Source organism: Hemitrygon akajei, chromosome 5 (genome assembly GCF_048418815.1).
Source record: "Hemitrygon akajei chromosome 5, sHemAka1.3, whole genome shotgun sequence".
Lineage (NCBI taxonomy): Eukaryota > Metazoa > Chordata > Chondrichthyes > Myliobatiformes > Dasyatidae > Hemitrygon > Hemitrygon akajei.
The window spans coordinates 136,681,602-136,703,309 of NC_133128.1; the positions used below are offsets into that span (position 1 = coordinate 136,681,602).

At 37.4% G+C, this 21,708-nt stretch overlaps 1 protein-coding gene across 13 annotated transcripts in view; it reads right to left on the reverse strand.

The window, feature by feature from the left end:
• Window positions 1-21,708, reverse strand: part of LOC140728204 (poly(rC)-binding protein 3) — a 99,143-nt gene that overhangs the window by 25,064 nt on the left and 52,371 nt on the right. For 4 of the 13 annotated variants that reach the window (XM_073046594.1, XM_073046600.1, XM_073046599.1 and 1 more), the window contains exons 2-8: window positions 15,498-15,628; window positions 12,831-12,854; window positions 10,811-10,843; window positions 10,599-10,715; window positions 7,801-7,932; window positions 7,009-7,149; window positions 2,851-2,994 (exon numbers count right to left, since the gene is read on the reverse strand). In XM_073046594.1, coding sequence (XP_072902695.1) covers window positions 2,851-2,994; window positions 7,009-7,149; window positions 7,801-7,932; window positions 10,599-10,715; window positions 10,811-10,843; window positions 12,831-12,854; window positions 15,498-15,566 — 660 coding nt within the window. In that variant the 5' untranslated portion in view covers window positions 15,567-15,628. The remainder of the gene's footprint in view (window positions 1-2,850; window positions 2,995-7,008; window positions 7,150-7,800; window positions 7,933-10,598; window positions 10,716-10,810; window positions 10,844-12,830; window positions 12,855-15,497; window positions 15,629-21,708) is intronic. The other 9 variants (XM_073046597.1, XM_073046605.1, XM_073046604.1 and 6 more) reach the window with 3 other exon arrangements.

Sequence of the window (21,708 nt, forward strand, 5' to 3'; positions counted from 1 at the left end):
CACAGAGTCAAAACCTACCAGCTCTTTTGGTGTACCAAACAAAAAGCAAAGGCTGATTAAGTGGTACCTAGACAATAAAACAACTTTAGTTAGGCTTCACCTGGAGTGTTTTGTGTAATTTTGGTACTCCTTCCCAGGAAGGATGTGAAGGAAGGAGTGGAAAAATTGCATAAGAGTTTTACCAGTTGGTCATATTTGGTTTTCACTGCAGCGTCAAAGGCTAAGGTGAGACCTGAAAATTTACAAAATTATGAGAGGCATAAATAGGGTACACAATCAAAATCTTTTTTCCTCATGGTAGAAGGGGCAGCATGGTAGCATAGTGGTTAGCACAACGCTTTACAGTGCTAGTGACCTGCTGCCTGTAAGGAGTTTGTACATTCTCCCTGTGACTGCATGGGTTTCCTCCCACTGTCCAAAGACATACTGGTTGGTAGGTTAATTGGTCATTGTAAATTGCTCCATAATTTGGGGATTGTTGGGTGGTGCAGCCAGAAGGCCTACTCCATGCTGAATGTCAATAAACAATAAATGTCAAGTACATTCATTTAAGGCAGTGTGTGGTGGGTGGGATGTTATGAAACAGATTTAGGAAGGTGTTAGATACATGAATATGCACAGAATAGAGGGATATGGATCATGTGCAGGCAGATGAGATTTAGCTTAATTTGGCATTTTTTAGTGCATATATTGCACTATTTCTGTGCTGTATAGTTCTACATTCCTGTTGGTGCTGACGAAATACCAGGCCTATAATTTTAAAAAAATATCAGGGATAGGAAATAGGTTACAGCAAAGATTTCCAACAATATAGCCGTAGGGGTTAATCATATTATAGGTATTGATCAAAGGTGCTACTTTATTGCTCAAATAAATGTGAAAATCATACTATTCAAATACCACAAGCTATTACTGCAAGTTTGCTGTAATAACAAGCACATTTATGTAGCAGAAGTTTTTAAGGGGCCTCTGAGAATAAATCTGGCAAATATTAATATTAATGCTAATTCATTAAGTTTATATAATGTATCCATTCTTAACAGCAAATAGTATGGCATTTAACGTGTATTAAATGTTTAACAAACCACAGCGAGAGGTAAAAAGATAGATTTGAAACCAACAAGAGGTGGGTGAATTTTAAGAAAATTCTAAGTTTCGGAAGCTGGCAGTTGAATGTATGACCACCAATGGAGGACTGAATAATTTTGACAATGAGTGAAAATCTCTGGAAGGTTTGTATGCTTAGGTAATGACCTTGAGATCTTGTCAGGGCAAGAATGCAGATCACCAAGTACAGGTACAGAACATAGAAAAGTATAGCACAATATAGGCCCTGCTGCCCAAGATGTTGTACTGACCTTTTAACCTCCTCCAAGATCAATCTAACCCTTCCCTCCCACAGAGCCTTCCATTTTTCTATCATCCATGTGTCAATCTCTTACATGTTTCTTACATATTATTACCTTTATTATCACCCCTGGCAGTGCTTTGCATGCACTCACCACTCTCTGTACAAGAACCTACCTCTGATACCCCCTCTGCACTTTCCTCTGACCTTAAAATTATGCCCCCTCGTATAAGCCACTTCTGTTCTGGGGAAGTTCCCAGCTGTCCACTCTATGCCTCTTGATACTACTCTATCAAGTCTCCTCTCATCATCCTTTGCTCTAAAGAGAAAAGTCCCAGCTCAGTTAACCTATCCTCATAAAACATACTCCCTAATCCAGGGCAGCATCCTGGCAAATCTCCTCTACATTCTCTCTAAAGCTTCCACATCCTTATGAGGGGAACAGAAATGAACACATACTACAAGCAAATTGATCATGGGTCTTCAGAGCAATTTAAACAACAAACACAAATAAGATCCTGCACTGGCATAGCCAATGGAACTGCTACCTCTCAGCTCCAATTATGTGGATTCAATCCTGACCTCCAAGCAGAAAAATTTGAATTCCATATTAACTGTGTTCCAATAATTTCATTACACCTAGGCTAAAGAAAGGTTGCCATTCCTCCACTTTGCTTTGGACACTGTAAAATCCATGGGGTACATTAAGCATTCACTACAATCATACTTAAAACATCCCAAAGAACCCCAGCCACAAACCAAAGGCCTAGCAGTTGGTGGCAACAATCCAAGGGGTACAAAATTCTGTAGGAAGCACTGCTGTGCTTTTCTAAAGCACACCAAAACCCAGTTTCCTCCATTTGTTGCAACAGGAAGAAAAAACATCAACGCTACATGATTTAGGTGTTAAAAGTTTATAACTAGATTGATACAATTTTTGAAAGATATTTACCACCAAATTAACAATTTTACTCATAAATGTTTTAAAGTTTTAACTGACAATGCTCACTAAAAATAATACTTTATTTATATTTTCCTGAATTACAGGTCAAAATATTGCAGTCAACCTCAGAAAGGTTCCATTATGTTTCAGTACCTCACAAAAAATGTTTAATACTGATGGATAGCCTGAAAATCTCAAGACTGAATCATACAGTAATGTAATGACAAATCATGAAGTGGCTATACGCTTATCTTGAATTAGTTTAAAAGAACAGTATGAAAATAATTTATATAGAAATAATTTTTTTAAATGGCCTGAAAGGTTTTGGGTTTCAACCATGATTGCAGACATCATCTTTGCTGAGACAACGTGCATATTTAGGATGATCTGGAGTTATTCAGTATTATCACACATCAATATGTATGCACTCAAGTGGGAGGATAGGAAGGCACACACACATACACACACTATCACACGCTCTCTAAGCAATATCTGACACAGCTTAGTGGACAGTAGGAAACAACATGCAAGTGAAGATGAGAAACCTGAATGCACTAACAGGCAGTGGCTGGTGCTGCAGTAAGAGGCTGAGGTTGGCTGCGGAGGCCGAGAGGGGATCTGCTCTTACCTGGCCACCTGCAAAAATGACGGGGGCAGAGGCGGGCTTTGGGCGGTAGGGAATGGTGGCACCTTTCGGTGGGGACTAGGAGGGACAGGGAAAGCATGTTAGAAACAGCATTAAAACAGGTTCAATTCTGGAAAAATAAAGCAAATTCAAATTATAAAACATTGGTAAAACACATTAGCAAGCATTTTTACAACTATCACATCATATATCAACTTAGAATAAACTTATTTAGAATGAATCAGAAAATCATACTATTAATAAAAAAATTTCAGCATTGTTTCAAAGCCATAAAATTAATTATGACCCATTTTTGTTTTCACATATATGCAACAAAGAAATTTCAAAGGTTCACTTGCACACCACCACCTCTTCAATAATTTTGACTCGTTACTAAAGTTTCATGTTCTATTACTAAGATAATGACAATGTTTCTTAAAAGCTGAGAACTAATTCATAAGTCATTTTGGAAACCATGTGGAGTTAAGCCAAGACCATTAAACAAGCAAGTCAGATTTGCTATACAATGGAAAGCTATTATTTCAATTATTTTTTAAAAAGTTATCTTGGAAAATGTAAACTTTATATAGAGTGATAGGTAAAGTCAATCTGACTCTTAGTGGGCTTTCAAAGACTTTGCATTGACTTGCACATTTATAGACTATGTCAAGATAAGCAGTCCACGAACAAGGGGAAAAGAAATTGCTCTTATAACAGTAAGGCATACAGAAGCCTTAATTAATTAATTCTGAATCAAATCTATTTTATGTTCATCATATGTTTCTTGATTTCACAAAAGGTAGAAGTAGCTGTCAATGTTTTTTTTTTAAATCACTTTTTTTTATTATGTCAGAGTTCAATAGAACATCTATCTGATGCAGTACAACAAATGCATGTGCAACTGAGGGCATGATGGTCTCTAAACACATCCACTGGGAATTAAATTGTGACAAGAATCTGCTTCATTTTACGTAGGAATTTTTCTTAAGATGACAGTATTCCTCTATTAGGGAAATTGAGCATCTATCTACTTTGATCCACGTGACTCAGTTACAGTGATGATTTAAGCAAAAGAGTTCTCAAACATTACTTGGTCACTATTACTTTATATTGTTTTATCAGTTATGCTCAAGACATTATCTAGAATCAAGAACCAGGCTATTGCTTTGATAAGTCCTATTTAATTGGATATCCTTTGACAAATGGATAAATGACATCCTAGTCATTTTCACAACTGGGACAATTAACAGATTGACAAAATAATCAAAAATTTCAAAAGAAAAACCTCAGTTGTGAAACAATATGTAATTCAAAATTCCCAAGAATTAAGTTATATGGCTAAAATACCTAAATACAGTGGATTCCGGTTCATTAGGATACATCAGGACCAGTACATTTTGGCCTAATTATGCAGCTGCCCCATTTAGCCTTAGTTTCATGGAAATAGTTAAAAAGGCATAAAAAAGACAAGCTGAGTAACAAATTAGGTATTTAAATGAAATACAGATCAAGTTAGAACACTACTAATAGTACTACAATACTATAAGACTGTACATTAGTTCTAAATAATTATTCAGTGTATGCAGCCATGTTCTTTTGATTGCAAATGAACAAAATCAATGCAGACAACTAGTGCCGATAATGGACTGCCTTCAATGTCTGCTACAACAGCATCTTACAAATCTTCATTTTCATTGTAACATTCAAGATGATTATTGATACCTTCAAATTTTTCGTAGTTCCTAACTTGAGGCAGTGAAATAGTATTACCTTCACTCCCGGCCATTTCTGGCATCTCTAAGCCTGAATGTTTGGAGCTGCATTAGGCAAAACAGCTCTGAATTGTCTTATTGCTTATTTCTTACCAACTATCAGGGACAAAAAAAAATCACATGCAACTGACGCTATTTAGTAACTGTTTGTTCCAAGCACAGTGTAGCATCTAACAGCCACACAAGTGCATGTGACTGATGCCAGTAAGATTCCTGCCCCAAGCAGCATGGTGTCTCAAATAAAGGGATGCCTCAATTAAAACTGATGGCCCAATTAACTGGAATCCACTTTAATATTTATTTTGAAGCTCTCTAGATTTTAGTCTACAAAACCTTACCTCTCCAGCCGCCTTTAGTAGGTTCATTTCACATTTGTTGTTCTTTACTTCAATTACTTAGTAGAACAATGGCAGAGGTATTTCAATAAGTTCTAGCTTTTTGTTAAAAAAAATCCCCATCTCCAAACACTGCTCCATTTTCAGACAAGAAAGTAATTTAGTCATTATCAGCAATAAATCCTTGATTCCTGCTCTTCAAAATTAATTGATGGGAGATTACCAAATATGGCAGTAACTATTTATACAATGCAAACATAGCTGATATTAGCTCCATCTACAAGTAACACATGGATTAGATGGATTTCCATTCGTTACACCTGAGCTGGAAGGTGAAGTGAACAAACCCCATCCACCAATCCTTGTGATTATGATCTTTATTTACAGAAATTCCTCACTTTCCACTCTCCTTAAAATTGGGACAGGCTCGTTTAATTTAACACATGGCATGAACCAAATCTATTTTGCTTTTACAGGACCATAGCTTGTACAGTAAATAACAAACCCTTTACATTATCTATGTGGTAGAAAATTACTTATTTTAGTATTTCAGTTTTATATTGACTGCTAATGGCCAGAAATCTAACAATGGCTGTGCTTGCAGTTCCCAACAGAATTCACGATAGAGAACACTACTATAAAATTATACATTTTTATATTAATATTTTGTTCCTAAAATTTCTTAACAGGATCAAAGGATCACATAAGTACAGCAGATCCCTCATCTCTGAAATAAAAAGAGAAAATACTGGAAATGTTTGAAGGTCAAGCTCCAGTTCTGGGAGACTGAACATTTTCATTGGAAAAGGTTATGAAAAATTAATGACCTTAAATGTTGTGCCAGATTTTGCTGCTGGCTACACAGTGCTTCAGCAAACATTGGTTACCTGCACTGCATCTCCATCAACATGTTCTAGACTTTGACCTCTGTGGTGACAAAGTCCTGAAGTCTTGAGAGATGAACAACTGCAAAAGCTATCCGCAGTCAAAAGGTTGAAAATGATCTGCCAGAACTCTGGTCCTTCTCCATGCCTGCTGAGAATTTCTAGCAATTTCATTTTTACATTCTTGCTAAAGCCAACTAATCATTAGATGCTAGAAATGCATCCAATGCCTGTACATTTCACAATAAATGACACTTAGTTTACAATATTACATTGCACTAATCTTTCACAAGAGCTTCAATTCAAACAAAAGAATGAGAATTATAAAAGTATAACTGACAATGCGCTCACATGAATCTATTATATTTTGTAGATTTTGAAATGCAATCAAAATGTGCCTGTCTTTTTTTTTTAAATACAGGGTAGCTATAAGCTAACAAAACTATGAATATGGAATTATGTCATTTAAATCTTTCATGCTCCCCCGAAAAAACTTCTGTTGGTGGCCGTTCCACTGAAATGTTCCAGAATCTGGCCTCCGCTTGCTCATAATTGTAAATGCCACTTCCTAGTAAATCAAATAAGGATTTGCATGACAATATTAAGTAAAACCATAGTCTACTGAATCTCTAAGGGATTTGGCTTCTAAAAACCAAAAATAATTTGTATAATTACTTGCACAACTTGAGACAATTTTTACTAATGATAATGCTATTAGTGCAATAAAATTACCGACTTCTGTTAATATTAGGGTTTTGCAGTTTTAACTTATTCAACTATTTAGATGTTATATAATAGAGGTGCTAAACTATAATGTTTTAAAAAGGAATGGTCTAGATAGCTGATACTGTATCTGTGTAAGGTGTTTCCAGTTAATCAAAGGGCATCAAAAGGAGAATGAATGAAACAAAGTGATGCTAACATTTCAAAACTGAATAATCATTTGTGATCTTAAATATCTGGCTCCAGAGCTTACTTATATTAGCAAATTAATTAAACTTGATTTTATAAGATACAACCATTCTTTTTGCCAATTCCCAATGAAGTTAAATAAAAGAGTTGTCATCACTTCCTACTTAAAACTGCACTCTTGATGCTCGCCTTATACTGTACCTCCAGCATCACCACACAAATTTGCTTCACACATTGGATGATTGCATCTGGCATCCCAGAGATTGTCACAGCTCGTTCAGTGGAATTAGGCAGCATGTCCCCTGCCACCTGGACTTGAGCCCCTGTTGACTGGAAAGCAAAAAAAAAAAATCTGTGCATGTCCGATACATTAGTTAACATGGATTAAATCTACTTAGCCCCAGGTGTTGTGCTAAAGGCTGGAAAATGATCTCTATGGTAAAATAAATTAGAAATTGGTAGATCATCAATGTTTAATGAAATTTGGTGGCATTTCAAAAAAGATAATGCTTCAATATGCACATGAAAACCAAGAAATACAGCAAGACAGCAGTACTAATTATAATCTTATACAGCATTTTGGTAAATTATCTCAACTTTTAAAATTGATCAACTTAATGTGACTGAATGAATAGTGAAACTGATCTGTTAATTCAACATAAGGTACTTCAGTACAGTAATTCTAACTTGCTTTCATAAATTATAGTTTTGTAAATGTAGATAAAATATACAATATGCTTCATTTCCAAAGTTAGACTCTTAAGAGCCAGCAGGAAAACCTTCTTTGCTATCATCACTAATTGGTCATATCAGACTAGGGCAACTTAGGTGATGAGCAATGACCATTTGTTCTGAAAAATGGTGTTCCCCTGCCAGTTTTGCACACGAACAAACATAATTTTGGGAGGAGGTTTCATATCATACAACATACTGTAACAAAATAATCATCATTAAGAGTATTGAATGAAGGGAAAAGCTGACCTCACGAATTTCTTTGATTTTGGAGCCTCCTTTTCCAATCAGAGACCCACACTGGCTAGCAGGTACGACGAGTCGCAGGGTCACAGGTGGTTTACTGGTTGCTGTGCTATTGCTCATTGAATTATCAATGTCCTGAAATTAGAAGCAAATTCTAATGAACACCAACTTCTGTCATGAACTATATATTTTTTTTTAAAATTCTCAACACGTGATTGATCCTGGCTATTGGTAGTTTGCAGCCTTCATGAACCCTAACATAGTACATTGAAAGTATTCCTGGAGGATAGTTTTCCGGAGGATTTTGATAACAATACGCTTTGTTCACAGGTTAGAATGGGGAGATCTTGCAGGAAATGGCAGCACTATGCATCATTCCAGACAAAAGGTTGCACATTTAGGGGTTACTGTAGCCAGAGTCATAGAGAAGTACAGCACAGAAAAAGGCCCTTCCAGCCATCTAGTCCATGCCGAGACTATTTAAATACCTGCTCCAATTCAACCTGCACTGGGATCACAGCCCTCCATACCCCTACTATCGATGTACCTATCTAAACATCTCTTAAACATTATAATCGAGGTGGTATGCACCACTTGTGCTGGCTCATTCCACACTCTCATGACACTCTGAGTGAAGAACTTTCCCCTTATGTTCCTCGTAAACTTCACATTTCACACTTAGCCCATGACCTCTGGTTGTAGTCCCACCCAACCTCAGTGGAAAAAGCCTACTTGCATTTACACTATCTATATCCCTCATAATTTTGTATATTTCTATCCAATCTCCCCTCAATCTTCTATATTCCAAAGAATACAGTCCTAACATATTCAATCTTTCCTTATAACTCAGGACTTGCAGACCTGGTAACATCCTTACAAATTTTCTCTACTCTTTTCACATCTTTCCTGTAGATAGGTGACCAAAACTACATACACTACTACAAATTAGGCCTCACCAACACCTTATACAACTTCAACATAACATCCCATCTCTTGTACAAAGGCTGATGTGTCAAAAGCGTTCTTTATGACCCTATGTACCTGTAATGCCACTTTCAATGAATTATGGACCTGTATTCCCAAGTCCTTTTGCTCCAAAACCCTACCATTTACTGTGTAAGACCTACCCTGGTTGGTCCTATCGAAGTGCAAAATTAAATTCCATCTGCCATTTTTCCAGCTGATGCAGATCTCTCTACAAGCCATGATAGTTTTTTTAAGTAAGTGTACACAGTGAATTCAAGGTTCATTGGTGACAGAGCTGTTAAAATGCCTGTCAAGTGAGCAATTCTGCCTTTGATGACATGCTGTGCTCAGTTTTCTAGGAAGGTAGGGATTACTCCATCACATTTGTCACAATGGTTTGTGGGAAGCCAGAGAGCAAGTCACACTGTAGAATACTCAGTGATTGCAGTATTCACTTTGCTCTGCGACAATTATGCTTTCTCAGTAAACATTCCCAATTCTGAACACATGGTCGCTGTAAACAGTTTGATTTGGTTGGCCATAGGTCACCATCCTTAGGAAATCTTGAAGCAAGAGTGGATCAGAATCAATCCAACTCCACTCCAGAAACTTGAGCTCAAAAGTCTCAATTAACACTTTCAAGTTAGTATTGAGAGTAAACTGCACTGTTGAGAATGTCTTTTTTGGAAGAGCTGCTCATGTAATCTCCCAGGTAGATGTCAAAGGTTTCCTAATACTATTTCGATTGGGCATTGGGCAGTTTTTTGGAATGCCCTGGCAAATATTTATCACTCGATATTATGTTTCCTTTATTTGGTCATTGGGCACTGTGGTTAGTGCGGCATTATCACAGCTTGGGGCGCCGGAGTTCAGAGTTCAATTCCAACATCATTTATAAGGAGCTTGTATGTCCTCCCCATGGGTTTTCTTCATGTGGTCTGGTTCCCCCCCCCCCCAAAAAAAAATACCGTGTTAGTAGGTTAATTGGCTATTGGAAATTGTCAGTTGCTAAGCAGGATGGCTCGAAGAGCTGGATGGGCCAATTCTATGCTTAAATCTCTAAAATAAAAATAAAACAATAATTGCCTCATTGCTCTTTGCTGAAGCTTAACCATGTACAAACGGGCACTTGCAGCGGTTACACTGAACACACTTCACAAATATTTAAGTAGCCCAGAACACTTTGATGAAGGTTTAAGGTATCTGTTACAAGTAGCACTGCCTGAATCAAAGCAAGTAATCCACCAAGAATTATATTAAAATGCCATGTACAGATATTGAAATGCAGATATTAGAAAACTGACCAAGTGTCTTCAAACTTAAATATCATCTTTGTTGCTTTTTTCACAAATATTTCAAATATTGCCTGACCTGCTGGCTTTTTAAGACACTTTAGTCAGTCAATTACATTACCATAGGTCTAATCACTGCAGGCCAGATTTCTGCCCAATGATGTTAGGGCACAGTTTTAGTGGTTTCATGGGTAGCATCACTGATATATGATTCAACATTAATTTAATTTAAAATCCATAGCTTCCACATTCCTTTCTTAGATCATCAGACCCACAATGTTATCATTTCTTTATGGTAGGGCAATAGAGATAGTTTAAAATCTTTAACACCTCTTACTTTATTTCCCCCTACTTTCTACAGCCTCGACTTTTAGAAAGGGAGAACTATACTAGTTTGAATCCCCAATACAGTACAGACTGCTATTTAAATGACAGCAGAACAAGACAAACATGGAAAAAAAACAAATATCATCTCACTTTTTAGTGTTTCCTCATCCAAATGACACTATTAAAATACTACGGAGAGAGAAACAAATATTTTACCTCCTCAAACTTAAAGGCAATCATTGCAAATGCCTTGAATATTGCATCAGTTGGGCCTGTGATGGTGACAATTCTCTCAGGACAATTTCCTTCAGAGATATTAATGCGTGCACCACTCTGAAAAAGTGCAAAAATGACCATGTTACTGGAGGAAATCCACTCAGTACATTCAAGCGTAATGTAAGGAATCAGTCAATGACAATTCAACCTACCTCTTCACGCATCTTTTTCACAGTTTCACCTTTCTGAAAGAAAATGGAAACAAACAAGGCAGGTACTGCACCATTGCAAACTTTACACATGTAGCTCATCACTATTCTCTATGGATATGATGGCACTGGGTGTGGAGAAAAATGCAATCAAACTGACACACAATAAACTACTCTGGGTCAGAAAATTTAAATGATTTTGTACAGATTTTTGCCGATAGAAGTAGTGCATGTTTTCTGTGAACTTGACAGGGCAGATCATTGGTTACCTGCACTCTGAATAGTACAGTTTCTTTCAGAATATGCCAGAGCACATCGAGAAGCTGGTTCCTAGCATATTAGTGAGACTTGGGGCAGGAGTTCAACTATTGTACATGATCAACTTTGGTTACAAAGTGCCACGTGAACCAGGGAGGCCCCACTCATAAATTTACCAGCCCTCCTAACCTGCATTTACTCCGAATGCTTGGGAATGTGTCTGATGTTCAAATAATTGGGGCCCATCAGTAAATAAAAATGAAAATATTCCAGAGCACTTGAGGTTGAGGTTTGCAAAGGGAGCTGGAAAAGGCATGTAGTAAGGGTAACAACATAATTGTAATGCCAGATTTCAATACTCAAGAGGATTGGGAAATTCAGGTTGGTGTCAGATCACAAGAGAGGAAATTTATTGAATACCTACGAGATGGCTTTTTAGAGCAGCTTATGCTTGAGCCTACTCAGGGAAAGGCTATCTTAGATAGGTGTTGTGTTAGATAACCCTGATCTTATTTGGGAGCTTAATGTAAAGGAACCTTTAGGAGGCAGTGATCATAATATGCTTGAATTCATACTACAATTTGAGAGGAGAAGCATAAGTCAGATGTACCGGTATCACAATGGAATAAAGGGAATAATAGAGGCATGAGCGAGGAGCTTGCCCAGGCGGTTTGGAGGAGGATACTGGTGGGGATGACGGCAGAGCAGAGATAACTGAAGCTTCTGGGAGTAGCTTACTCCCAGAAGAGTGGGTATATCCCACAGAGGCAGATGATCTAAAATGGCAGGAGTAGGCAACCGTGGCTGACAAGGGAAGTTAAGGACTGCATTAAAGCCAAGGAAAGGGCATATAAGGTAGCAAAATTGAGTGGGAAGTTGGATGATTGGGAAGCTTTTAAAATCCAACAAAAGGCAACTAAAAAAAGCTATAAGAAGGGAAAAGATGAAATATGAGGGCAGTCTAGTTGATAATATAAAGCAGGATACTAAAAGTTTTTTTTCAGTTATATAAAGAATAAAAGGGAGGTGAGAGTTGATAATGGACCACTGGAAAATGATGGCGGGGAGGTAATAATGGGGGACAAAGAAATGGCAGATGGACTTATTGGATACTTTGCATGTCCTCACTGTGTGAGACACGAGCAGTGTGCCAGAAGTCCATGAGTGTCAGGGAGCAGGAGTGAGCGCCATTGCTATTACAAAGGAAAAAGTGCTAGGCAAACTTAAAGGTCTTAAGGTGGATAAGTCACCTGGACCAGATGGACTACATCCAAGAGTCCTGAGAGAGATTGATGAAGAGGTAACGGATACATTGGTCTGATCTTGCAAGAATCACTTGATTCTGGCGTGGTCGTGGAGGAATGGAAGATTGCAAATGTCACTCTTTAAGAAGGGCGGAAGGCTTCAAGAGCTGGAAAATCTGTGGAAGTCCACAATTCACTGCTGGGATTCCATAAACAAATCAGAGTGGCATAGTCAATGCCAGTAATTCAGTGTCTCTGGGAATCCCACAGAAAAGTTTCAAATACAATTATTTCTTGAGCCAAATCTAAAAGGGAAGTCTTACAAAGGCCATTTCAAAAGAAAACTTAAGATTTCACAAAATAACATGGAGATTTTTATTTATTAAAACTAGAAGACCTTAACTATACTAGACCAACATTAAATATGCCATTAACCATCAAGGAGGCTCACTATCTTAGGATATGAAGACTTAAGTTAGCTATGAATTATCAACATGCACATATAAAATATGAATGCAAACCTTTCCAATGATGCTTCCAACTTCCTGAAAGAATCAAAGAGAAATATTTATCAATGATTGTACTGTATTTGTTATAACTTGCAATTTCCTCTCTAGCATACACCTTAGCTCATTCACTTGCAAATTTTGTGGCATATCCTAATAGTCCTTAATTTGCTTTATATGAATACATTCACCATTGCATGATAATAAAGCACCAACCAATTAATTACACACTATCAATATTTTACAGATGTCCTCAAGATGACTTTGGTCACATGTTGGAAAATACAAAAACTACTTGATTTTGTAACGATATCTCTACAGTGCTGTAATGAATAGCGTAACTAAAGCACAGAGATAATAAAAGTGGAGGGGAAACTAGCTGTGGCTTGTAGGAATGAACTCATAGCAACTTTTGAATGTAATAATATTATGGGAACTTGTTGATAAGGTAATGTCCATAAATCAGGCATTCTTAACCTGGGGTCAGCCTGTGTATACAATTGGCAACCAAGGAAATAATACTTTGATAGATGCTCAGTCACACAAAGTAATTGTTTGGCAGGTTGTGGGAAGTACCAAATTTCTCAAAAGTTATTGTTTACTGTCACAAGAAAACATACTAGATCTCCCCAAGAGAACAAAGTGAAAAGGATGCATGCAGGCAGTCTGCTGCACAGCATCAGGAAGAGTTAGACAGAGAAGAATTGACACAGGGAAACAGCACCACAAAGTGAATACAAAAGGATTCAACTAGGAATCAGTTATTTTTGTTATGCAGTTAACCCAACAGGAGCAGTGGAAGCACAGAAGAAATATTTTTGCTTGCTGTATGAATGGAGCTTAAATAATTCTGTAAGATCCTAAAATAGGGCAACTTACATTAAATAATCATCCTTCAAAATGAAATAATGAATTATTGTAAGCAATGCAGATGATTCCATTTAACTAGTTGAAGAGGAAAACAGCGATGCAACGTGGCAGTTCTTCCTCATTTAGAAATTTCAGAAATGTCAGACAGGAAGGAATAAGTGCTCAGCCCTATTTGATCTAAGAGTTACAAACAAAAGAAAATCTGACATCCCCAGCAGGTGGCTTCAAAGTTCCTCATTCTGAAGCAGAATTACTACTGCTTCGTTAATATTGTTTAGAACTGAACACAACAATACTAAAAAGGAAAATATCAAATTGCCTCACTGATGACCAAACAACTTTTAAAAATAAATTGTCAATGCATTTGGGCAAACTCAAAAATAAAGAGTTAAAAAAATAGTGCTATTAGCCTAAGCAGGTTATCATTGCAGTAAAAGATAAATAAAATTCAGCCTTTATTCTTCAAATGTTCTACATCAATTCTTGCAATTATGCATGCAGCTGCTGCAAGCAGAGTTGTGCCAATCCAATACCAGCAAGAAAAGATACAAATAAAAAAAGTCAGCTGGGGCAGGTTGAATACCAATATCTCTTTCAAACCTCAAATGGCAAATCATACAGTCATCCTCTGAACAGTTTAGTCAAAAACAATATTTCATATAATGAAAGGAAATGAGTTTATGATGAGCAGGATCTGAATTTTAAATGTTCCATAACCTGTACAGCTGGTGAACTGTTGCCAAGTTTAAAGTATTTGAAAACCATTTTAGTATATTGTTGCTCAGGAAAGCACAGCTAGAGCTAATCGATCACTGCAATTATCTGTCAGCAAGATAAAGTGCAAGTTAGAATATAAAGTACCTGCAATCTAGCAAGCGTTAGTTCTTATTTAATTACTGAGACTACTTACCCATTATGAAATTTATAGTCAGTCAGAGACAACCAGCACCAAAACAGATCCTTCAACCCATTGGTTTGTGCCAACAAAGTATACTTCATACTTTTCATTCTTCCCACATTCCCATCAGGAAACCAACAAATAAAGGTAAACTGAGCAAACTCCACACAGAAAGCACCAGGTCAGGATTGACCCCAAGTCAACACCATGTGTCGCAAATACTTCATCTTCTCAGTGATGAAAAACAATACATTCTATGTCATCGTATCCAATACCAGCTAAATCGAGGGTTATTAACCACAGGTCTGTGGATAGATTCCAGGGGATCCGTGAACTTGGATGGGGGAAAGAAATACATCTTTATTTTCACCTCTAACTGAAATTTAGCATTTTCTTCAATTATGAATACAGGCAACAAACCACAGTGTGTTACCATAGGTACTGTATTAGCAGTAGCTGCGACTTTGTCACCAATAGAAATCAGATATTTTCATATCACATAACAGTTAATACAAACACCTCAAATATCATTTATGGCAAGGCATGTTCATCACTACTTCAAAATTGCTGCAGTTATTAGACCCGCCACTAGATCGAATGGATCGCAGTCTTCCTGTCTGCAGATACTTGTGCAATGCAGCTGGCCAACTACCAGGCAACTTTACGCCTAGAAGTTACCCAGCCATCAAAACAATTATTTAATGTGTTAATAAAGAAGCACATATAATACTATCATCACAATTTATTTTTAATATTTTCATAACTGTGAAGGGGATCACTGGACTGCCAAAGGCACAAGAAAAGGTTAAGAATCTCTGATCTAAACCAAGCTTTACCATCACTGGAGATCAATCACTACAAATTATTGGGTACTTCAAATGCCATTTCTTACTGTACCCAAATCGCACAACTACCTTTCCATGCATGAGCAGTCGGATGGTAAGGGTAACATTCAGTCCGCCTTCAGTCATCTTTGGGTCCATTGTGGTAGTAGTATTGGTGTTTCTGGATTCTTTGGGAACAGTGTAATCAAGTGGAGATGCACCTGCAGGAGACAAAGAAAAGGGCATTATAACATCTGAATTCATAATACATTTCTCCAGTAAAAAGAGTGCTGAAGATTTCAACTTGAATATCCTAAAGGGGATGCTCAAGTCCCTTATTTAACCTGTCTCAGTGTGGTGAACTTTAGGACCAGGGACAGCTTAGACCTGCCGCCAACGGCTGCTGCTGAATCCACAGTGTTTCTGTTCCATTGGCGGAAAATGATCACGATTGAAAATAAAATGGAAATAATAAAGCAATTGGAAGAGGTGAAATGCCATTGGTCATTGGAAAAGCGTGAGGCTACAGTTGGTCAACGATCGGAACAATTTTAAAGGATAAAATGAGAATAATGGAGCATGTGAATGGCCCTGCCCCGATGAAAGCTACAATTATTACTAAAGAATGCAGTGGTTTAATTATTGAAATACATACGTTTCTTAAGTGTTTTATATGCATAGAAAGGTAAAATATATACTATATACTAAGACAAACGTTTGACTAACTGACCAGATAATAATACCAGATGTACCTGTTCCGACTTACGTACAAATCCAACTTAAAGACTGCCTGTACTTTAAATCATCTCTGGATTACTTATAGTACCTAATACAATGTAAATGCTATGTAAATAGTTGTTATACTGTATTGTTTAGGGAATAATGACAAGAAAATAAGTCTGCACATGCTCAAACAACAAGTGCTAGAGAGAGAACTTCCAGGTTTTCCCGATCCACAGTTGGCTGAATCCGCGCATGTGGAACCCACAGATAAGGCTGTATTGTTATACAGGAAGTCCCCGGGTCATGTACGAGTTCTGTTCCTGAGTCTGCCTTTAAGTCAGATTTGTACGTAAGTTGGAACAAGTACATCCGGTATTATTTAGTGTCAGTCAAATGTTTGTCTTGGTATATAGTATATTTTACCTTTCTATGCATATAAAACACTTCAGAAATGCATATATTCCAATAATTAAACCACTGTGTTTCTTAGTAATAATTGTAGCTTTCATCGGGGCAGGGCGTTTCACATTCTCCATTATTCTCACTTTATCCATTATCCTTTAAAATTGTTCCAATTGTTGACCGACTGTAGCCTAACGCTTTTCCAATGACCGATGGCGTTTCACCTCCTTCCAAACGCTTTATTATTTCCACTTTATTTTCAATTGCGATCGCTTCCCATCAATGGAACAGAAACACCGTGGATGGCGGGTCTTGACCTGCGCCGGCTCCCGAGGTCCGCTGGGTCCCAAGGACCATCGTACTGAATTCCCCGGGTGCTAAACTGCACCGCACTGAGACAGGTTCAATGGGACAAGTGGGGGCTGTGCTGGGTTTGGGTATTTGATCTTCCACAATATTCCGTGTGGGAATTTAAACTAGAGGTGGCAGTGTTTTTTTTAAAGAGGTCGAGTTGCAAGCTCGATATCAACCCGGCACGGGAGAGGTCTGTCACTAAATTGAACTCGGGAACCTCCATTCTCTAGCCCGGTGCTGATCTGACTGTGCCACCAGCCGACCGGAATGGGGGGTGGGTTGTCAGGGTGAATCTTACTAAGAAAAATTTAAGCCAAATACAAAGGTTAAACACTCAACACAGTGACAACGGCAATGACTTAAAATAGTGGACAGTGTCACGATCCGACTTAAAATGGTAGACGCCGTTCTCCTTCCTCAGTTCGTAAGTACAAGTTGTCCGTAAGTCAGACGTTCGTAACTCGGGGACTGCCTGTAATCTGAATCAGTCCTAGGCTAAACAGGCAAGTGAGATTACGAATTAAGGACAGCAGTGCCCCCATTTCCTTAAAAGTTCGTGAAGATTCAACGCACAATTCAAATTATGAGAAATCTCAAACTGTTTTCAAAAAGCTACATCTCCTCATCCTGCTTGGAAAATAGGTAGTCTGGATTAAGTATCATAATACCAATACTAGTTTAAGTATTTAAAAAATAAGTGCTCTGTGATTTTTTTTGCCAGAAATTTGTAATCATTTTAATAGTTATCTCTGTACCACGGATGTGCCAACTCAGCAGTCGGAGATGTGCTATTTTGATTATGATGCATCTTCTTTACAATATATCACCATTTGAGAGAATCTGTATACGACATTAGGCAGTCCATCTGAAAAATTTGGGAGATTCATTGTTCTCTAATCCATAAGCTACCAAGAAGAGTTTCCACAGTTTGACTAGAAGGCCAACAGGGGAAATTAGCCATAAGAGTTTGAGAGGCTGTGTTGCTTCTGCCTACAAAGGGTTATGTGCTGCCACTTAGTTGCTTCTCCAGTTTGAGCAGTTATGAGTCCACAGATTCCCAAAAATAAAACACAAGTCTTGAAAGTAGGTGGCAGAATAGATTGGCTTTTTTGGAAACTTCGTGTCAGGCATGCAGGCTCCATTTTGTTTCAATTAAAAATAACTGCCCATCATATCTGGGCAGAATACCACAAAACCTTCCTTAGTGAGGGGTCATCAATGGAAAGAATGACGAGCCTCAAGTTTCTCCACATTAGAGGATTTATCCTGGGCCCATTATGCTGGCAATTGCACTATTCAGTAGACTGGGTTTGATGCGATTCGTATGCCACAGAAGATTAGCAAACTTCTACAGATGCACCATGCAGAGCATTCTAACTGATTGCATTATCACATTTTATGGAGGCTCCAATGCACAGGATATAAAGAGGCTGCAGAGGGTTACAGACTCAGCCAGCTCCATCATGTGCAAAGAAAAGGCCTTCTCACCATTGAGGACATATCGAAAGTGCAGCATCCACCATTTAGGGCTCTCACCACCTGGGAGATGACTTCTTCGCATTACTATCATTAAGGAAGAGGTACAGGAGCCTGAAGATCCACTCAATGCTTTACTAACAGCTTCTTTGTCTCTGCCATTAAATTTCTGAACAGTCCATGATAACTACCTCACCATTCCTCTTTCGCACTATATATTTAATTTTATATTTCGCAGTAATTTATGCCTGCACTGTACAGTTGCTATTTGATAGCACATGTAGGTGATAATAAACCTGATTCTGAGTAACATGTTTCCACTTAGTTCTTTGTATGATTCAATCATTTAATTGCATTAATCCTTTATATTACATCTAAACCATTTCTTGACATTTCCAACACTAAATTTAAATTTTTGAACAATGACCAAATGAATGTATTCATGATTTATTCCTGAGCATTTTGAGCATTGTTATAGATCACTCATTAAATTTTCTTTGCTTCAATGAATAGTGCCAAGGATTTTCAAGTTTTCATCCCACATCCTCACACTGTATGTGTTATAAAGCTCAAAATTCCTCTCAGAATAAAGCTCTGCATAGTGTGCATCAGTTTTACAGTCATTTTAAAAAAAAATTTAGACCTCTACCCACTACTTTTAAATTTACATGCCTCTCACTATCATTTAGCAACATTCTCTGTAGGTGTATTCCCAAATCATTTATACAAACAGCTGTTTTACTATACAGATCACAGTGCTATTGCATCAGCAGCAGCTGCCAGGCCACAAAGCATCCATTTATTCTTACTGTGCATTATATTTATGATCACATGAGCGACCTCCATTTTGAAGGGGCTTTAATTTTCATTTTACTTTTCTATGGAACACCAGGAAAGGTTATAACGTCAAATTTTCCTTCATTGTAAATTGTAGTCTGTTGGTAAATTTGAAGGCATTTTCCGTCATTTTCAAAACCACACTGACAAACCCAATTAACAGAAACCTAAGGGTGCATCTAACTGTTTCTTCAAAGATTCCTTCTGGTGAAAAATAAAATTAGACACAGCATAAAAAGCAGCTGATTTATAAATTTTTGCCCAGCATAAAAATTGCACTGTCATTGATAATGCAATAACAGAAAATGCTGTATACACTTGGCAGATAAAAGCAGCATTGATAATGAACTAAAATATTTCTATGATCTACTGTCACAAGATAAAAACAAAAAGGGTAATACAAATGCCTAACATTGGAAAGAAAATGGAGGAAAAGACATAAAAAATTAAGGAAAAGAATAAAGTCAGAAACAATTCCCTAGAGGGATTTTGATCCTGATGAGGCAGGTAAAGCAGCTAGACAATTCCATCAAAAGTATATATGTTTCCTTTGAAGACAATGCTGCACAGTAATACAATAATTTGAGTTGCTAACTCACAGCAATGGATACCCTGGCTCAATTCCAACCTGCGATGCCCAGATGGAGAATCAGAGGAGAAGTGATGGGCATGCAAGGGAGAAAAGATTACAGGGAATTGGAAGAATGGTTCTGATAAAATTGCTCTGAGAGCAGACCAACAGACTGGATTCCTTATCATGAGAAAATGGATCACAAACAAACGTTTCAAAGGAGAAAGATCCGAAGAACATCTTGACAATTGCACATATTGTTTTGAGGGACTGAGGAATTTTAAAACATTTACTCCAGCAAAAACAAACATGAAATACCAGGAATAAATGAAGGCACAATAAAGAAAACAGGAGTACATAAATAGGAAGTACATGAGAGTAAACTAGGAAAGAAGACAAAGAGAATAGGATGGCAGAAGAATTCAAAATAGATTATCAAAGTACTAACTCAAAGTCAAATATTCTAAAAGCTACATAAAAATGCAAAGCTGAAGGCATTAAACATCTTGGATACATTACCAGCCAACAGTAGCAGTGCGAAAAAATATTTACCGAAGATCAGATGGACATAGTAGTTGAATGCAATATTAAAGTATTTTAAGAAACTTTAAACTCAAAAATTCTTATCTACTCACATTCACACATTTTAAAATATTCTGATAAAGAGTCAGCAAAGGTATTACTACAACAATTTCATAAATCATTAAAAAGTATGTGCTAGGCAGCAAAGAGATATATGTAACCATACATACTGATAAAGACATTTGGCGTAGACTATCTAAGAAAGGAGATGGAATATTGTCAAGGGATAGAACATTCAGGTTATCATTTCTTTTTCAGAACATTAGAGGAATCACAGCTAAAGTAGGAAAAACATTTAAATTTCATAACAATTGTCAAAATAGAAGCTGTGCTTGAACAACTTCATCTTGTGGCAATAAAAGAGATAGATTAGATCCAAAAGGTTTTCAAGCTCCTCATAACAGACTAATGAAAATTACAGGGCAGGGTGAGGGTAAGGGAGGAAGGATAGTAGAATAGTTAACTAGCTGCTAGACAGAAAGGTGTGAGTAATGAGAAGCAGAAGATTGGAAGTACATTGTGTAAGAAATAGTTTGACAGCATTTGAAAACAAAATTTTTAAATGACAACTTAGAATCAGGTTTACTATTATATACACCTTTAAATTTGTTGTTTTGTACAGTGCAAGACCCAAAATTTACAAGAGCTAGAGTTAACAAATAGTCCATACTGCTACAATGAAGAAGAAGAAGAAAGCTCTTAACTCCGAGTGGAGTCATCGGGACACCATCGTGATGGCACCTTTTTAAGCAGGCTTTCTTATTTTTATGAGGACGAGTTGCTAGCTCGACGCTCAACCCAGCACGGATGGAAAGCATGCAAGAGGGCCGTCTGGATTTGAACTCGGAGCCTTCGCTTCAAAGTTCGGCGCTGATGCCATTGTGCCACCAGCTGGCTATACTGCTACATTGGCAGGTGGAAAAGGGGATGAGATCCTATAGTTGGATTTCCAGTCAGGAAAGAGATAAAGCTGCAGCATCTTTTAAAAAAGTAACAATTTCATGTTATTCTCTCTGACATGTCAACAAGTATAGGAAATGGAAGACAGCATCAATAAATGCATAGCACAAGTGCACTGGAAGAATTCCTTTGATAGATGAGAACTCTACAAGATAGGTGGGTTGCAGGAAGAGATGGGTCAAATCTCAAGGGAAGGTTACTTGTACTGTGAATGAGAAAGATTAAATTAATCATTGGTGGCAATATGTGCACAGGAAGATAACACTGAAACAAAGATGTAAAGTGGATCTAAGGTACATGTACTATATAATTATTTAGCACAGTTGCAATTAATGTTTGGGGGAAATGAGTCAAGGCAAGTTGAGGAACATTTAAGAAACAGCAAATCACAATATT